The sequence below is a fragment of the Paramisgurnus dabryanus genome, chromosome 4, assembly GCF_030506205.2.
Source record: "Paramisgurnus dabryanus chromosome 4, PD_genome_1.1, whole genome shotgun sequence".
In the NCBI taxonomy this organism is placed as follows: domain Eukaryota; kingdom Metazoa; phylum Chordata; class Actinopteri; order Cypriniformes; family Cobitidae; genus Paramisgurnus; species Paramisgurnus dabryanus.
The window spans coordinates 18,183,161-18,201,832 of record NC_133340.1 but is presented as its reverse complement, the minus strand read 5'-3'; the positions used below and the strand labels follow the sequence as shown (position 1 = coordinate 18,201,832).

The window sequence follows — 18,672 nt, the reverse complement described above, 5'->3', positions numbered from 1 at the left end:
TTTTGGTTTTGTCACATAATCTTACATAGTTTTACCTTAACATGAGTAAGACAATCTTTAATTTGATCTTAAACTGTGGAGTGTCTTCTCTCTCCAGTACAGCAGGAGGCGCTCTGCAGCTCTTTAGTCTACAGATAAACCCAATAAAGAAACAAAGAGAGATCAAACATAAACCGCTGTGTTTACATCAGTTTTATTTTAATGTACTTACAGATTTTAATACGTCTAAATTTAAATGTTTCATGTAAAATACTTTTCGCTGTTTGTGTTTAAAGGTTTAAACATTCACAAAGGAGAAACGAGTAGAAATTTGAGTGTTTTTTTTGTTTATCTGTCAAACCGATGGATTGTGGAAATCAAACTGAAATTAAAACAGAACCCACTGAAATAAAAACAGAACTCATAGAAGAGAAACATCCCAGCGGGCATATGACCGACCTTCAACGTTGAAATTTGGTTGAAATTAGGTCAGTTGTTTGTTCAACGTTGAAACAACGTTGAAACAACGGTGAATGGTAAACGGTTGAAAAAGGTTAATAAAATGCTTAAAAATCAACGTTGAAATTTGGTTGAAATAACGTCAGTTGTTTGTTCAACGTTGATTCAACGTTGAAACAACGTTGAAACAACAGTGAAGTAAATGGTTGCAGAGAGACAATAAAATAATGTTTTATAATATGTGAATCATTCAGAAAAAAAATGTAAAAACTCATTTTATAATATTGATGAAATTATAAAAAAATGTAACAAATAATTGAATATACAGGTAGCAAGGTAATCTCGCGAGATTACACGAGACTGGACTGTTTTAACGGCTGTCTGCGAGATCTTGCGTATCACACGAGAAAATGCTTCAGAGAAAGAAGAGGTAAGGAAATATAAGTCAATGTAAACGTATAACGTTATTTTATTCACATATACAAAGTGGTATGACAAAAAAGCACGATGCCAAATCGGTTTTTTTTTCTGTTAGTTGCGAATGTATTCGTTATAGTAGTTAATTTACTAGTCCACGGGATGTTCCCGCCGAAATTGGATTTCGTTATTATGAATATTAATAAATTAATATGAGGTGTGTTTTTATCAACTTAACCACTTGGTTGTTTTTGCTTCAGAAAAACACCTAGTTATAAATGTAAGGGCTTTTTGGACAACTTCGGTGAAAAAGTGTTGATTTCGTAGTTCAGTCAGCGTAACTTATATCCGAGAGGTCTTACAGGCGCCACAGACACCTATCAGCCTGGAGGAGCACCTCGAGTACGGTGCGGTCCGGTCAGTGTTAGCTGCTTAGTTTCTCAAATTACTATTACTGATAAAGTGTTAAAACTTAGATGAGATGTTGGTGTTTTATGGCTCACGAATTCGCAATAACGGATACGTATAGCAGTTCGTGTTAATGACATTAATCCAAACTTATTGATGACGTGATAACATGGGCGTCGAATCCAATATTAATCATGCTGAGGTTTTCTCGACGGGGTAATGTGTATAAATGCAGTTATAAAATTAAAAGGGACAAGATAGTCGACGTGACCCTCATGTTTCCATGGCAATCACTCAATTATGCTTATGACGCTCACCTGCGGTCATTCGCGCAGTATCCACGATTTTAAGCGGCTTGAAACACTTAAGTTAACTCCTTTGTACGAAAATATCATGTCGTGTAAGTTTGCATGTTCTATTTGAATTGAAATACATTGTAACGGTGTAATTTTTCTTACTTGTTGAATAGTTAGCAAGTTTTAATGGAAATAGAAAATAATGGTTATCTAGACAAATGCTCTTGTTTTTAGTATATTTTTATAACTCTTTTGTAATGTCTTCGTTATCAGAGCCCTTCAAATTAGAATAGTGATGATGATCTTGTCAATGCTGAGATTTTCATGCATCAACAGCCACTACATCTGGATCAGGTAATGTTGTGTTAACCCTGCTATTCTACAGTATTTACTTAAATGCAGTATGCAAGTGTATGTATTCATGTTCTGATAAAAGTCATTATAGAATTCTCTTCCAATATTGCACTAATTTTTCTTTTTTATATTTTGTCAAGATTGAACAAGAAACAGACAGCAAGGGTTGTCAGGTCAGAAACAGAATGACACACAAACACAAGAAACTTCACAGGTGAGAATTGAGAGTGGCTTTTTAAAAACACCTGCTACTTGTTTCTCAAGACTGGTTTATCATTGTCATTAGGAAAATATAAGAAACTAATTTAGGATACAATGGTTACTTTTCAGCACAGCAATTAATTTCTTTTGTATGCCACTATTCCTTCTACAGTATGTAGGCCTACATATTTCAAACACTTTGTTTTCAGTAGACAGAGACAAAAGTAAATCCAGTGTTCAGAGTGGATGTTGATGCAAGTTTTATAGAGGCTTCATATTGACAGGAAAAAAATGGGTCTTTGTGGTGGTGTACGTGACAGCATTTATTTGTTCTTATCTTTATGTATTATGGCTTTAATCATAATTTTTTTTAATTGTCAATGAGCTACCACCTACCCTGGCAATGCACCACCAAGATACCATGTTGTAATAGAAATCCGTAATTTACCATTTCTTTTTTGTGAAACGTTTCCCCTAAAACCTTACAATGAATTTAATATTTGTTTTGTAACCAAATCAAATTCTACTAATCCTAATAATTAAGTTGCAGTGTTTTGTATTTCACAATTTATGTTTTCTTTTTAAAAGGGGCTATGACTTGTTTTTATTTTATGTGTTTTAAATTGTAGGCAGATCAACATGCAATTTGAAGACGTGTGATAAAATACAGAGAGGTGAAGTAGTGTGTCTTTCCAGATCCCCAAATCATTCCTTCTTAAAAGGTAATGAATAGTGTTATGACAAAAAATGTAAACATTCTTAATTTCTTTAAAAGTTGTACTTGGGCCACAGTTTTCTGTATTTCTAACCAAAAGATTACATTTATATTTCTATACTAATGAAATATGTTTTTCTTTTTCCAAACTTTATCAAATGCAATGATCGCTAAGATGAGCCTGAAGAGGAGATTTGGGAAGATGCTGTTTCGTAAGTCGCTTTGCCAGATCACCTGTGGTAAGTTTGTAAAACATGTATTAAAAATAGGATTAAAACATCTCCTAATCAAAAGTTTTTGATCAGGTCGGGATGTCTGCTAACAAGATGCCTTGCTGGTCTGGGCGAGTTTAAAGGCTTACACAGACAATCCAGAAGTTCTGAAGTCCATCTTCGATTTCATTGGTAAGGGACTACACAAAAGGCTGTTTGACCCACACGTAAAGCAACCTGTCAGTGTTTGCTTTGTTAAGCATCTCTTTTAGGGGTGTTGAAAATATAAAGTTAATATCACTTAAGCATTCAGTATTGGATTCATTTGTAACCACATCGATCAGAAGCACCATTCACTACCATAGTATTCTTTATCCTACTATGTAAGTCAATAGTGCTTCTGGTCAGTTTGGTTGAAGACATTCCTTAAAAAATCTTTGTGTTCATCAGGACGATTTAAGGTGTAGAAACATCTCAGCAACCTCAGTTGTTGCAAAGGGTCTGAATATGTATAATGTAAATATGATGTTTTCTTTTTTCATACATTTGCAAAAGTTTCTAAAATTCTGTTTTTACTTTGTAAAAATATCTAAACAATTACAGTATCATGCAACAACATAAAATTGAAAGTGAAAGGTGTATGATTTCTGAATGCACTGTAGATGATATTAATTGAACCTCATTGTCATCTTCGTAAACACAACAGCTTTGTTCTTTCATCAGATGGCTATGCAATGTTTCAAGTCAAGACTATCAAAGAAAACGCATCTTGCCCTGATGTGCAATAACAAGATTTTTTTGTACATGGGCTATAATGCAGCATTTTTTGAAAATTAAATATCTTGTGTTTTTTCCCTTTTTAGATGCTGTCATCATATTAAGTACAGCATGAGCCAGAATAGATGGGTGGTGGTGGCCATAAGAAGACTGTCAACTAAACCAACAACAAAATTCATATTTGCAGTTTTTCTTGAATAAAGTTTTTCTATTCAGATTAATAAAATGACTTTTAAACATGATTTTGTTTCATATTTTATGATTTTATTATATATTTAGAAAATTCCACTTCTGCACTACTAAATGGAAACCTAACTGTTTGAAATAATGTGTTTTATCCATAAAAAAATATTTTTAACAGCTGCTTTCATGTTTATTTGGAAAGGGTAGGCACCTGCCATTTTATTTGTCCACATTTAAACTTTACCTTTCTTAAGTGTTTAGTTTTATAAATGGGGTTGTACTGTAAGTTATGCGTAGCAAGTTGCATTCATATGATAATTGCACTAAAAATGACACGTTTACAGTAAATAATTTAGTGAGTATTGCAGTGTAAAGTAAAAATCTATATTTAGTGTTAAAAACAAGGAAATAGAAGGTTGAAATTGCGTCATGATATCAACCATAATTCACCTATGTTGAAAGTGTGACGTTGAAACAACGTCGTGATTTCAACGTTGAAATTTTTTGCAAAACCGAAAGGTAATCCAACGTTGATTCAACGTTGGTACCTGACGTTGATTCAACGTTGAATCAACGTTGAAATGCCGACTGGGATCACGATGAAGATAACGACGACGATGAGTTTTTTCCTTCCGGTATGTTTCTTAGATTTTTTTTTTTTTAGTTTTTATTCGTTTAAATTCACTTGTTAATAAAGATGGGCTTTGCGGCAGCAGGGTAAATAAACAGGCTAAATGTTTATACCTCTAAAGGGGGACTCAGTTTATTAACGTATCTGTGTTTTTAATATTACTGCACATTGCTACTTGGCAAACTAGCAAATATATAGCAACTAAAATTTACGGCACGTTAGATCTGCTCACTTTAAATCAGACATTAGGTAGGACGATAAGATAACATGTAAATGAATTAAATTACTTATTTTAATTATTTAGAGAGAGCTATCGTGTGTGTGATTTATGCAACTGACATCACTAATAGCCGAAATTTACTTCAAGTATAACGTTACTTAAAAGAAGAGTATGCTATTTGAGATGCCCGTGGCATATATCACACATTCTTAATAATTAAAGGGAACATATCAGGAAAATCTGACTTTATCCATGTTTTAGTGCTGTACTGCCATTTAGTTCAAAGAAAAAGAAAGAGCGAAAAAAATAATTGACAGCACATCATTATGAAAATTATACCAATTCATTATACCATAATTATGCCATCATTGTGGTGATCAGTGTTTGCATTTAAAGGACACACTCAAAAATGGCAAATTTTGCTTTGCACCCAATTTTAACATTTTATAATACATTATCTGTGGGATATTTTGAGCTACAACTTCACATACGTACTCTGTGGACTGGAAACTAAAGATTATTTACGTCTTAAAAAATGTCTTGTGAAATATCCCCTTTAAAATAAATAATTAATTAAAAAAATTATGTTTGAGGGTAGCAGAGCTTTCATTCAGAACGGTGATCAAACTGACCGGACCTGTCTGTGCATTTAATCATTTTATTGCAGGCCTTCCATCCAATCAGAATCAAGAATTCCAACAGACCATGTAATACATTTTAATAGCTTAATAATTAATTTAAAAAAAGATGAACATGGATTAGGTTTAATCATTTGCAAATAAAATCTCATCTGGTATTAACAATGCATATTAGCGTCACCCACTGGCAGAAGAATTTGTTTTTAAACTTAAGGGATGCCATGGGTAGCAATCTTTTTACATTGAGGTAATTTTTGTGGTCTTTTCACTTGGGTCAAATTCATCTGCTATTTAGGTTGGCCAATGGTTCATATGTGTAAAAGGGTTTTGATGCTATCCTGATTATTTCAGATGAGAAGAGTGTCGTCTTTACTACCTTACAAGAGAAGAAACTTCATTCAGAAGAGCACAGAGAGAAGAAGAAGAGGCAGTTTCACTGTGAGCGGTGTGGGAGGATTTGTGTTTCTTCTTCAAGTTTGAAAGCTCATATGAAGACACATACTGATGAAAAGCCTTTCCACTGCAATGACTGTGACAAATGTTTCAGAACCAAAGGAAATCTTGATGTTCATGAGAGAACTCACACAGGAGATAAACCACACCAGTGTCCTCTATGTGAGAAGAGATTCATCAGTGGACACCATTTGAACAAACATGTGCGTTTACACACCAATGAGAGACCGCATCAGTGCAGTGAATGTGGAAAAACCTTTAGGCTTTTAGATTCTTTAAGGAAGCATGAAATAACACACTCTGAGAGACTCTATCAATGTTCACACTGTGATAAACGTTTTTTTCATAAAATGAATTTGATATGCCATGAGAGAGTTCATACTGGAGAGAAACCTTATCTCTGTTTTCACTGTGGAAAGAGCTTCTCTGCTTCAGGTACCTTGACTGTTCATCTGAGAGTTCACACTGGAGAGAAACCTCATCCATGTAGTTTTTGTGGGAAGAGTTTTAGTAAACATTACAATTTAGTGACACACCTAAGAATTCATACAGGTGAAAAACCTTACAAATGCTCTCAGTGTGGAGAGGCGTTTAATCAAGCGGTTCTTCTGAGAATCCATCAGAGAGTTCATACTGGAGAGAAACCTTACCGCTGCTCGATCTGTGGAGAGAGATTCGCTAATGTAGGACCTTTTAAGACTCATCAGAAGAAACATGCTGAAGAACAAACTGATCTGTGAAAAAGAGAAATAACTTGTACATAAAAAAATGTACACTCAGAACACACAGGGTTCACACTGGATTCACTTTGACTGGATAATTCATTACAGTTGAACGAACTTGCATTACATTTTATGTCATACATTTATGGTCTGATATTTATAACTGTATTTCCTGCATATATGCATACATCATTTATACCTATACATTCCCAAAAGTAGAGTTTTATTTACGGAAATAGAACAATTAGGAAAAAATGTACTGGGAATGTTCCCTTTAACTTTTTTCTTAATAAATCACCCCTACATGTAAATAACTACTACATTGCATGTTGTGTTAACAATCTATCATTCATCCATCTAACTAAAATAAGTAAAACACGAGAGAGATTATAAGGATGATTAAATCGATATATTTGATTAAAAATCTCTATTTAAGCCTTAGGTTTCTATCAGAAAATGAGTTGCCAGTGTGTGTGCAGAAACATCATGTTATTATACAAATCCATTTATTCTTCTTTGTGTAATGTCATTTAAACCGCAACTGTAAACCTTTAAACCTTTTTCTTTCTTAAAAAAATGACTAACCAACCCTTGGCTATGTATACTGTGTGTAAAGAGACACACAAAAAACAGTGCTTTTTATTGCTGTTCAACATCATATAATAAAAGATCTGTGTTGTATTTTGAGCTAAAACTTTACAGACACAATCTGGATACCAGAGATTATTTTAATATTGCTAATAACACCTAGGTTAGGGGCCCTTTAATAATAATTATTACTTTATATTTAAGTAAACTATATAAATAATCAATGATTTCAACACAATTATAAAGAATTTAAAGCATTCCCTGCTGAAAAAAAAATCAACAGAAACCATCACAGAAATTTGAATGGTTTCCATTAAAATACAATTAGGAAAGATTTGTTTTTACCATTCAAATCACTACAAAATTATTTTTTTTGTGTTTTTGTGACATACAGTATTACAGTAGGATTTAAAGGGGACATACCATGAAAATTTTACCATGTTTAAATGCTATAATTGGGTCCCCAGTGCTTTCATTAATCTAGAAAATGTGAATAAGATCAACACAGTAACTAACTTTTGGTAAACCATTCTCCACATGTGAAAAAATAGGTCATTGAAATTTGGCTCCCCTGTTGATGTCAGAAGGGGATAACTGCCCCTTAATCTGCACTATCCAACCAAACCAAATATTTGTAAAAAATTCCTCTTTAATGGTCCCACCAACACAAATCAACACATACCAGTAGAGACCCTCATACAATTAAAGTTTCCATTACAAACAATATAATAAATATTAAAAACAATTAAATCCAATAGAATTTCTGTAATGGTTTCTGTTTTTTTATTTATGGAAAGATAAATAAACATTTCATTAACTTTAGGTTAGCAGATCTTACAAATATATAGCTTAACAGTTTGTAGATACAGCCATCAAGCTTCTCATTAACATCATCTCCTCATATAGTCGTGTCAAATCTATCACTAAAATATTTTTGTTCTTACATATTTAAGGTAGTAAAAAAAGAAACAGAAAAAGGAATCGGTAAAATATTGACCATTAATTTTGCAAAGCCAAGAGTTACATATTTTATACGAGTGTAGTCGTGTTGAGTTCTCTCTCCAGTACAGCAGGAGGCGCTCTGCAGCTCTTTAGTCCGCCGATAAACCCACTAAAGAAAGAAAGAAAGAAAGAGCTCGCGAGTGATGTGTTTGTGTATCCTCAGTGTTTTTCTCTCTTGAGTGTTTTATTGAGTGTAAACAGAGTCTTGTCTCTGTGTATTTTAGTGTTGATGATGGATGTGATGTGTTGTAAATCAGTAGGAACTGATCTGTCCATGCTGGATATTGATGATTTCATCACAGAAATCTCTCAGCTGAAGAAAGAGGTGGCGTTACTGGAGACAAAGCTGAGGTTAAGAGGAGATGAAGGACTGAAGAGAGAGGTTTGTACAGCTTAAACATCCTTTACCTGAATCAGACAACATCAAATCATTTCTAATCTTACTCTGTGTGTGTTTGTTGTGAATCTTCCACACAGGACTCCGAGCTCAGTCTGACTTTACTCTGTTATACTGAGTCAAAGCCCACAGACGCTCAGGACACTACAGTGTGTGACAGTAATCAGGGCTTACAGGATGAGGAATCTACTGATCAAACCTCCACAGAGTCTCTGGATTCTGTCTGGAACGCTGGAGAACAGCAGCAGATCCTGCAGACCAAACTCAAGATGTGTTCAGTCAAACTCATGGAGATGAGAAGAGAAACCATAGCAGAGGAACATCACACTGATGGAGACAATCATGATGATGATGATTTTTTTCCTCCAGGTAAGTTTATTCTTCCTTTACAGTATTCTTACATGACATTGGACTATGGTGTTGTATTCCTGATCTTTAAATTAATAAGGCATTCATTACGTATCAAAAACAAGTCTTTTTTTCTTCTGAAGAATGCTGCTTGGGTTTTTAGGAGTTCAGTGGCTCTTCATTTGTATTTTAATTATTAGTGGGTACACTCCTAATTCTGCTTTAGAGGCGTTGTTTGATTTTTTCGCAGTACACAATAAAATCTTAGAAATTTTATAATGTCATATTTTATAAAAAAAAAACGTTTATATTTATTTTTTTAGTTGTATTTAACTGTACCTGTCAAAATTATTTGGAGCCGTGTGTTATTCGTTTCATGGGGTTGTTATCTCAGAATAACAACCCTTGAAATGCCATGACTGGACAATTAGAATCAAGCATTTTAGAGTCCCCTGTAACAAGAAATGTGACCAATAATGTAATCAATAATGATCACCGACATCTATTGCAGGCAGCTGAAGCCCCTCCCACGACGCACATTTTTGGGTGAATGTCTCAATGACTAGAATTTCACACGCGGCTTTCACGCTTTCAAATGAAGCGAGCACACTCAAAATGTTCAAGCATCCAACTATGCGCGGTAGACGTGAATTTGACGCCTCAAACGCGTCTCGTGTGGACCCACAGTCAGACCTGCATTTTCTTTAGACATTTTGCAGATCATGTCCATATTGTCTATTTAAATTATTTAAAGGGGCCATGGCACAATCATTTTTTAAGATGTCAAATAAATCTAAATGTCCCTAGAGCACATATGTGAAGTTTTAGCTCAAAACACCATATAAATAATTTATTATAAGATGTTTAAATTGCCACTTTGTAGGTGTGTGCAAAAATGTGCTGTTTTGGGTGTGTCCTTTAAAATGCAAATGAGTTGATGAAATTCAAACACTGATCACAATTATGGTGGTTTGTTGCAATTAAAACTCAATTGTGCTTTTCTCTGCACTAAATGGCAGTGCTGTGGTTGGATAGTACAGATTAAGGGGCGGTATTATTATAATAAGAGCTCCTTATGACATCATAATGGAGAGCCAAATTTCAACGACCTAATTTTTTATGTGGTTGTAGAGAATGGTTTACCAAAACTAAGGTACTTGTTTGATCTATTTCACATTTTCTAGGTTGATAGAAGCACTGGGGACCCAATAATAGCACTAAAACATGGTAAAAGTCAGATTTTCATGCCATGGCCCCTTTAATTTTTTTTGTGATTATTTTTAATATGATGCTATCATGTTTCTTTCAGGTGTGAAGAGTGATTCATCTTTTGATGGCGAAATAACGTCCACATCAAAGGAGCGAGTGACAGCACAAACTCAATCCTGCATCACCGATGGAGAGACATTGAGCTCCCAGGGACATTTAGAGAGAAAAAACACAGAACAGAAACTCTTCACCTGCAGCAGATGTAAGATGACCTTTACTACCGTACAAGAAAAGAGACGTCACTCAAATGTGCACAGAGAGAAGAAGCACTGTGAGCTGTGTAGTAAAGTTTATATCTCCTATTCTGGTCTGAAACATCACATGCTGACACACAGCGGTGAAAGGCCTTTCCACTGCACTGAATGTGACATGCGTTTCAGATGCAGGAATGTACTCGTTAAACATAAGAGAACACATACAGGAGAAAAACCGTACAAGTGTCCTCACTGTGAGATGAGATTCACCCAAAAACCTTGCTTAAAGAAACATGTGTTTTTACACACCAATGAGAGACCGTATCAGTGCAGTGAATGTGGAAAAACCTTTAGGGATTCAGTTTGTCTAAAGACACACCAAAAAATACACTATGAGAAACAATATGAATGTTCACACTGTGATAAACGTTTCTGTCATAAATCTCAGCTGACGAGTCATCAAAGAGTTCACACTGGAGAGAAACCTTTTCTCTGCTCTCAATGTGGAAAGAGCTTATCTTGTTCAAGATCTTTAAGAGAACATCAGAGAGTTCATACTGGAGAAAAACCTTATCAATGCAATGTTTGTGGGAAGAGTTTTACCAAACATTACAATTTATCGTCTCACCGGAGAACTCATACGGGAGAAAGACCTTACAAATGCTCTCTGTGTGAGAAGACGTTCACTCAAGCGGTTCTTCTGAGAATCCATCTGAGAGTTCATACTGGAGAGAAACCTTACCGTTGCTCCATCTGTGGAGAGAGATTCGCTAATGTAGGACCTTTTAAGACTCATCAGAAGAAACATGTTCAAAGCAACCTAAACGTTGAAAAAGACTTGTCAGAACAGCAAAAAACATTAACATAAAACACCCTTCACATTTTATGGTAGATTTTCTTCCCTTTAAAAAAATAATCTTTAATAAAAAACTGTTCTTATGTTTGTCTCCATATATATACAGTACCAGATGAGATTGCCAGAGGTGTCCCCCAAGGATCTGTGTTGGGGCCCCAATATCCTAACATTCTGGATGTTAGTGTTAAACATTAACAAGTCTTATAAAAATAAAATAACAGCCTCATGCAAAGCATCCAACCTTTTTCTGTTTTTCCTTTAGATTTTGGTTCCAAGAATGCTTTGCATGATGCTGTTATTTTATTTTTATTTTGTGAAGATAAACCGTGTGTCTTAATTCGTTCCCTAGCTCCCGATGCCTTGAATCAGTGTATCTTGTACACAGGTTTGGGCACTGATAAGAACCCTAGCTCACTTGACATTGGGACACTGTTCACTTATTTTTCTGTCACGTGGCTGCTTAAGCGCGTTGTGATCACTCACAGCTGTTACTCATCAACATCCGGCAAAACCAACATCTCTCTGACTTCATTTTAAACAGTACATTGTGAAAAACTGTTATTTTTCTCTTACGTATCCGTGCATAAAATTGGGGAATATAATTACTTAATTTGAAATATATATATATATATATATTTTTTACAATTTTACATAAATATTATAATTTTAAATATTAAGTAGATTGTGGTCCCTTACTGTGTAGCGATGTGCGTTTATATTTAAAACTAAAACAAATGTTTGTCTTTTTAAAAGTTCTGTCACATTTCATTAAGTTTTTTGAGATCAAGTGATTTTAGGATGGCGAGCTTCAAAAAGGTCACGTGATTTCTGGTAAGGGAACATAGGGACCAATCGATGCTCACTGGTTTTTGCGTTGCATTGTGGGCATTTTTAGGGAACGAACGTTCCAGTGCACTGGAAGGATTTTGCGATTGAGACAGCCCTTAAAATGGCCGACTCCCTGATCAGTGCCCTGACTACTGAACAAGGGAGCTGATTGAGACATTCCCAAAGACTTAATGTTTAATGTTCATTTAACTTTGAACAAACTGTTGCCTGCAAATAACATAATTTTAAATCTACTGTCTTATTTTATTTTTTGTAATAAAAGCTTAGTAACCATGTTTTTTTGTGTGTATTGATTACTAATAGCAAAACCAGGATGTAACTATGGTTTTTAAAAAGCTTGGTTGTCAAAACCATGTTTATTTTGTGGTAGCCATGGTTTTACTACAGTAACCATGTTTTTTGGTTTTAACGGTAATAATCCCATGATTGATTTTTATAAGGGGTATATTACTGGCTAATAGCTGCCAGTAATACTGTAATTTCTACAGAAATGTTATAGAGTGAACATAATATGTGATGCACCTTAATTTATATTGAAAGCTCTTGATCTATCCATGATGCAAATATATCATGGGGTGGTTTCCCGGACAGGGATTAGCTTAAGACAAGACTATATCTCATAATAGACCCCTTAAAGAAACAGATTTTATAGGAGTCTTCTCAAAGCTGGTTTTTCTTCTTGTTTTCTCGTCTCACCCTCATTCTCTCAGAACACACTGTACATGAATGCTTTATTCTACATGCACAAAGAATCTGGTCTTGTTTGGTATCATTCACTGTAGGCATATTAGAAAACACACATATTAGACAGTTTACAACCAATCACTACCAAAGTTCTATCATTATAACAATGCTTTGTTCTCTCTGGATATTTAAGGAATGTTTGTAAGGGTTCAGGGGGGATTTTCTATATTTAGAAATCAACCCCTGTGGTGTCATCTGTAACCAGATCTTTGTCTTTTCACCAGTTATGCAATGGTTTTTTGTTTGATTATTTTGTATTTAAATTGGATTGTTAATTGGCTTCTGAATGATGATTTCCTACCTGGTTAATAAATTGTTATGTTTGACCTTATTCTGTTTTTCACAGAAAATGTTGACATTACAAGTAATAGGCTAACGATGTAAATGTTATCTGTACACTCTAAATAGGGTAAGTCTTAACCTCTGATTGTTTCAATATCATTCTAAGTGTACATAGGAAACTATGGCATGAATATACAAAGCTATTGTCATAAATCGATCAGTTTGTTCTGTTGATAGTGTTCATGACCTCTGGTTAGAAATAGTTATTGTAATAATTAAGTGTCACCTCTAAAGGGACTTAATAAAGTACGTTTTAAATTGATTAAGCATAGAGCGGCCGTGTAAGCGTATATTCCAACCTCTGGCAGCAACCAATACTGATTCGCTTATGACTGTTAACCAGTATATTAATTATAAGGCCCATACTAGGATCAGATGCGACTATGAGAACAGAAAGAACAAGTGTAATACTAGAGTTTAATCAGTATAGACAAACATCTAAATTCTGTAAGGGGTGGTTTCACGGACAGGGATTAGCTTAAACCAGGACTAGGCCTTAGTTTAATTAGGACATATGACTAGTTTTAACAAACATGCCTTACTAAAAACATTACTTGAGGCAAAATAAAGGGCACTGATGTATTTAAAAAAATGACAGTGCAAGTTTTTTTCAGTTTGGACAGCTCTTACATTTATTTTAGTCTAAGACTAGTCTAATCCCTGTCCATGAAACCGCCCCTAAGTGTTTAAAGGTAATGATTAATCTGATTCATATTATAAACAGTCAGATTTTGTCTTTTGAAATCAGATAAAACTATAAATTACGTAATGTCAAAACAGCATCAGTAAGAAATAAAGAAACCCTATAAATATTTTAAAACGATTTGTTAACAGCAAGATAAATATTGAGCGTCTTCTCTCTCCAGTACAGCAGGAGGCGCTCTGCAGCGCTTTAGTCCGCCGATAAACCCACTAAAGAAAGAAAGAAAGAGCTCGCGTGTGATGTGTTTGTGTATCCTCAGTGTTTTTCTCTCTTGAGTGTTTTATTGAGTGTAAACAGAGTCTTGTCTCTGTGTATTTTAGTGTTGATGATGATGATGGATGAGATGTGCTGTAAATCAGTAGGAACTGATCTGTCCATGCTGGATATTGATGATTTCATCACAGAAATCTCTCAGCTGAAGAAAGAGGTGGCGTTACTGGAGACAAAGCTGAGGTCAAGAGGAGATGAAGGACTGAAGAGAGAGGTTTGTACAGCTTAAACATCCTTTACCTGAATCAGACAACATCAAATCATTTCTAATCTTACTCTGTGTGTGTTTGTTGTGAATCTTCCACACAGGACTCCGAGCTCAGTCTGACTTTACTCTGTTATACTGAGTCAAAGCCCACAGACGCTCAGGACACTACAGTGTGTGACAGTAATCAGGGCTTACAGGATGAGGAATCTACTGATCAAACCTCCACAGAGTCTCTGGATTCTGTCTGGAACGCTGGAGAACAGCAGCAGATCCTGCAGACCAAACTCAAGACGTGTTCAGTCAAACTCATGGAGATGAGAAGAGAAACCATAGCAGAGGAACATCACACTGATGGAGACAATCATGATGAAGATGATGATTTTATTGCCTTAGGTATGTTTCTTCTTTTGATTTTTTTGGGGGGATCCAAATAAGAACGTCCCTAGAAACGTTCTAAGTTGTTTTTAGGGATTATTTTTTGAGACAATGTTTGCCTCTTAAACACTTTCGTTTCTGTACAGTCTGCATTTTGAATTGTAGAAAATTTAATTTCGTGTTCCGAGTTTCCTTTTCATCTTGAAAACCTGAAGCTGTATTTTTTTTAACTGGATATCTACCTTCTAAAAATTCAGGACAAAAAATTGTTGCATATATTTAAAAATATGTTATTAAAATAATTTAAATTTGTTGAACGACACCTTTCTAATTTAAGTTTATGCGATTAAAAACATTTGGTCTTATAACTAGCTCCATATACATTTACATTTAGGCATTTAGTAGACGCTTTTGTCCAAAGCAAAGATTAGTAAACAATAAAAGCGATATGTCATAGGGATACAATCGTACAAAAGGTGCCTATAACAAGATACAAGTTATCAATATTTCATATCAAACAATACCGTTTGAGAGAAAGAAAGAGTTGGTTTAGGTTGGCGCACTGAATCCCTTACATAAACCAGAGTTATGTTACAATGCCTGTCTTAAGTATACACACAAGCACAGACGGTTTTCCTCAGTGAACGTAAACAGCATGTGTAGCAGTAGCCTATAAACCTGCTACTACTGTCATTTGTTGTTTAAGTATTACAAAATGTTTAGAGAAAACTGCTAAGTACTCCCTGCATACACTTTTTATATTATTAGTCTATGTATCCTAAGTATTTTTTACCAACTTCTGATTTGTAAGTCCTACAAACTCAAAACCTAGAATATCTTTGCAAGCGTTATTTCGACTGACTCAAAACAATTTTTTCTCACATACATATAACTTCTGGACTATATATACTAATGATGAATTTTTTTGTGTTTTGGACATAAAGGGTTATAACTCCTCAACTAAATGAGATTTTCTCACTAGATTTGATGTTTTGACACGTTGATGTATGTACAAAATAAGGTGGTGTGTCTGCATCACTAGTTGGCCTTATAATTGAACAAAACCTTCAACGCCAAACAAGCCATATAGTCATACAACTGTATCTTCGCAAAATTAAAGTGTATCGTCATGAAACTTGATACATGTAATCACAGTCATCACTTGGGGTCTCATGCACAGTTTCATCACAGTTTTTTTTCTTTTGTCCATTTGTGTTTCCTTGCTAGGCTTGACCCCGTAATTGCTGCTTATATTATAATATTATACTGAATATGTATATACAGAATCACATTCTTTTTTTACTGTGTTTCTTACAGATGAGATCGGTGACTCCTGTTTGGATGGAGAAATAACGTCCTCAATTCTTTCCTGCACCACCTGTGAAAAGACATTCAGCTCACAAGGATATTTAGAGAGACATGAGAGAAAACACACAGAACAGAAACTCTTCACCTGCAGGAAATGTGACATCCGCTTTCCTACCTTACAAGAGAAGAGACGTCATCATTCAAAAGAGCACAAAGAGAAGAAGGAGAAACAGGTTCACTGTCAGCAGTGTGGGGTTAATTTTGTCTTCTTATCTCAGCTAAAAGACCACATGAAGACACACTGTGGTGAAAAGCCTTTCCAGTGCACTGAATGTGGCAAATATTTCAGCAGCAAAGGAAATCTTAATGCTCATAAAAGATCTCACACAGGAGAAAAACCATACGAGTGTCCTCACTGTAAGATAAGATTCCGCCACAAACCTCATCTGAAGACACACATGCGTTTACACACCAATGAGAGACCGTATCAGTGCAGTGAATGTGGAAAAACCTTTAGGTACCCCTTCTCTTTAAAGTCACATCAAACATTACACACTGGAGGAAGGCGCCATCAATGTTCATACTGCGATAAACGTTTTCAGCAGAAAATTCATCTGATAGTCCATGAGAGAATTCACACAGGAGAGAAACCTTACCTCTGCTCTTACTGTGGTAAGAGCTTTACTCATCCAACTAATTTCAAAAATCACCAAGCTATGCACACTGGAGAAAAACCTCATCAGTGTAATGTGTGTGGAAAGAGTTTCAGTCAAAATTACAGTTTAGTGTCACACCAGAGAATTCATACAGGAGAAAGACCTTACAAATGCTCTCAGTGTGAAAAGACTTTTTATCAAGCAGCTCACCTGAAAACCCATCAGAGAATTCACACTGGAGAGAAACCTTACGTCTGCTCCATCTGTGGAGAAAGATTCACTTATTTCGGACCTTTAAAGAATCATCAGAAGAAACATACTGAAGAACAAACAGCCATGTGTGAAAAAATAACTCCTACGTAAAAACTTTCACATTTATTTGCGATATCTGGCTCTAAACAGACCTTTTTTTGCTGGACTGACAGGACTGTCTGATACTGTGCGTAACTCATGATTGCCAAGCTATTAAAAGCTATGAATGCTAAAGTTTATAAATGCACAACGTTTTAATGCACTATATTACAATTCTTAATACATTCAATATGTTTATTTGAAGAATAAATGCGCATTTAAGTGTGTGCGTGTATATGTATGTATGATATTTAAGTTCACAGAAACTTAAAGGGGTAGTTTATCCAACGATAAACATTACCCCATGCTGCTCGAGCCCCGGAGTACTCACGGGATTGGTGCCATGGATGACAGTTATTTTTTTATATAAATCCAAAATTTGTTCATTAATTGAAGTTTCTTGATCGTGCCTTGAGGAGAAAAATAATTAGCTTTTAAGTGACTTTTCTATTAAGGGCAGAATTTTATTAACGAAAGCAGAAGTAGGGGTCCATGTATAGTCTAATATTTTTTTTTTACTTGAAATCAAAACAGCAGAAACAAGAAAATTCTGCCTATGTTTGTATTTTACAAAATACTATAAAATTTTTAAGTTTGTTTGCTAAATGCCTAAGTTTTAGAATGGTGAAATGTAAATTATAGGAAATGTTTTAAATATAAATGATTTCAATACGCAATCAAAAGTATTTGATAATCTTACATTTATTTATTTGAAAGATTTCTATCTTTTTTCTTTCCCTGTCACACTGCAGCTCAGGCAAGAGGAAATTGACACTTCACAAACTTTATTTAGATTGTGTCTTAAAAAAAAAAAGATGATAAACGTGTAATAAACATTGTTTTAATAAAGGGTAAATATCATATTCATAAAAGTAAGTGTAATAACTGTAAATCCTCTTCGTTGAGAAATTGAGGATTTTTGGTCTTGTGGCCCTAAATTGCACGTGCTCGCTCAGTCTACGAGTCCGTAGGGTGTCACAGTGACGGGCATCTTCTCTTCCTATTTCCGGCATGACGCTCGAGTCTATCACAAAATTTGCCTCTGGTGCACCCTAGTGAACTCGCATCAAGGGTCCCTAAGGTCTGCACTACATAATGTCATCAAAGCGTGGACACTAACAAAGTCCACAAGTCCGTAGTGTGCATTTGGGACAGGGCCAGACTCCCAAGACGGTTGACAACAACTGTGAATGGACAGGAGTATGTGACGAATCAGTAAATGAATTAGGAGAGATGGAAGTAGGCAGCGAGAGTTATGAGAACTCCACAGTCCAGTCGTTGCCAACCGTCTTGGGAGTAGGGCCCTGTCCCAAATGGCACACTACGGACTTGTGAGTACATATTTAAACTGACACTTTGCAGTTTTTCAACCTTCATAATATATTTTCAAGACCCTTGGTACATCGACTGAAAATAGGTTTAATGACGTCTACCATAGCCTGACGGGGTCTGTATCGCTTTACTCGTACTTTTAAACTCGGGGTTTCGGGTAGTAACCCGAGCACAAAAAGAACTGCACAATTCGACTGCTTTAAGGCATACGTCAC

The 18,672-nt window shown here is 35.2% G+C and overlaps 2 protein-coding genes and 1 long non-coding RNA gene across 5 annotated transcripts; all 3 read left to right on the top strand.

Moving 5' to 3' along the window:
• Positions 1–18: 18 nt before the first annotated feature.
• Positions 19–7,346, top strand: LOC135750686 (uncharacterized). The gene is made up of 3 exons (XM_065269653.2): positions 19–418; positions 4,598–4,636; positions 5,842–7,346. The coding sequence occupies exons 1-3, from the start codon at positions 343–345 to the stop codon at positions 6,681–6,683; spliced, it is 957 nt and encodes a 318-aa protein (XP_065125725.2). The 5' UTR covers positions 19–342; the 3' UTR covers positions 6,684–7,346.
• On the top strand, positions 425–4,060 carry LOC135750695 (uncharacterized). Of its 3 annotated transcripts, none has more exons than XR_010532772.2 (7): positions 425–868; positions 1,833–1,913; positions 2,054–2,127; positions 2,744–2,836; positions 3,005–3,068; positions 3,135–3,233; positions 3,905–4,060. It is a non-coding gene; the product is annotated as an uncharacterized lncRNA (long non-coding RNA). The 3 variants fall into 3 exon arrangements; XR_010532771.1 differs by lacking the exon at positions 425–868 and adding an exon at positions 1,243–1,272; XR_010532770.1 differs by lacking the exon at positions 425–868 and adding an exon at positions 1,279–1,663.
• A 1,014-nt stretch (positions 7,347–8,360) lies between the features above and the next one.
• Positions 8,361–17,958, top strand: LOC135750663 (uncharacterized). The gene is made up of 7 exons (XM_065269626.2): positions 8,361–8,637; positions 8,733–9,021; positions 10,310–11,329; positions 11,426–11,496; positions 14,151–14,441; positions 14,537–14,828; positions 16,128–17,958. The coding sequence occupies exons 1-7, from the start codon at positions 8,485–8,487 to the stop codon at positions 17,135–17,137; spliced, it is 3,126 nt and encodes a 1,041-aa protein (XP_065125698.2). The 5' UTR covers positions 8,361–8,484; the 3' UTR covers positions 17,138–17,958.
• The last annotated feature ends 714 nt before the right edge of the window (positions 17,959–18,672 follow it).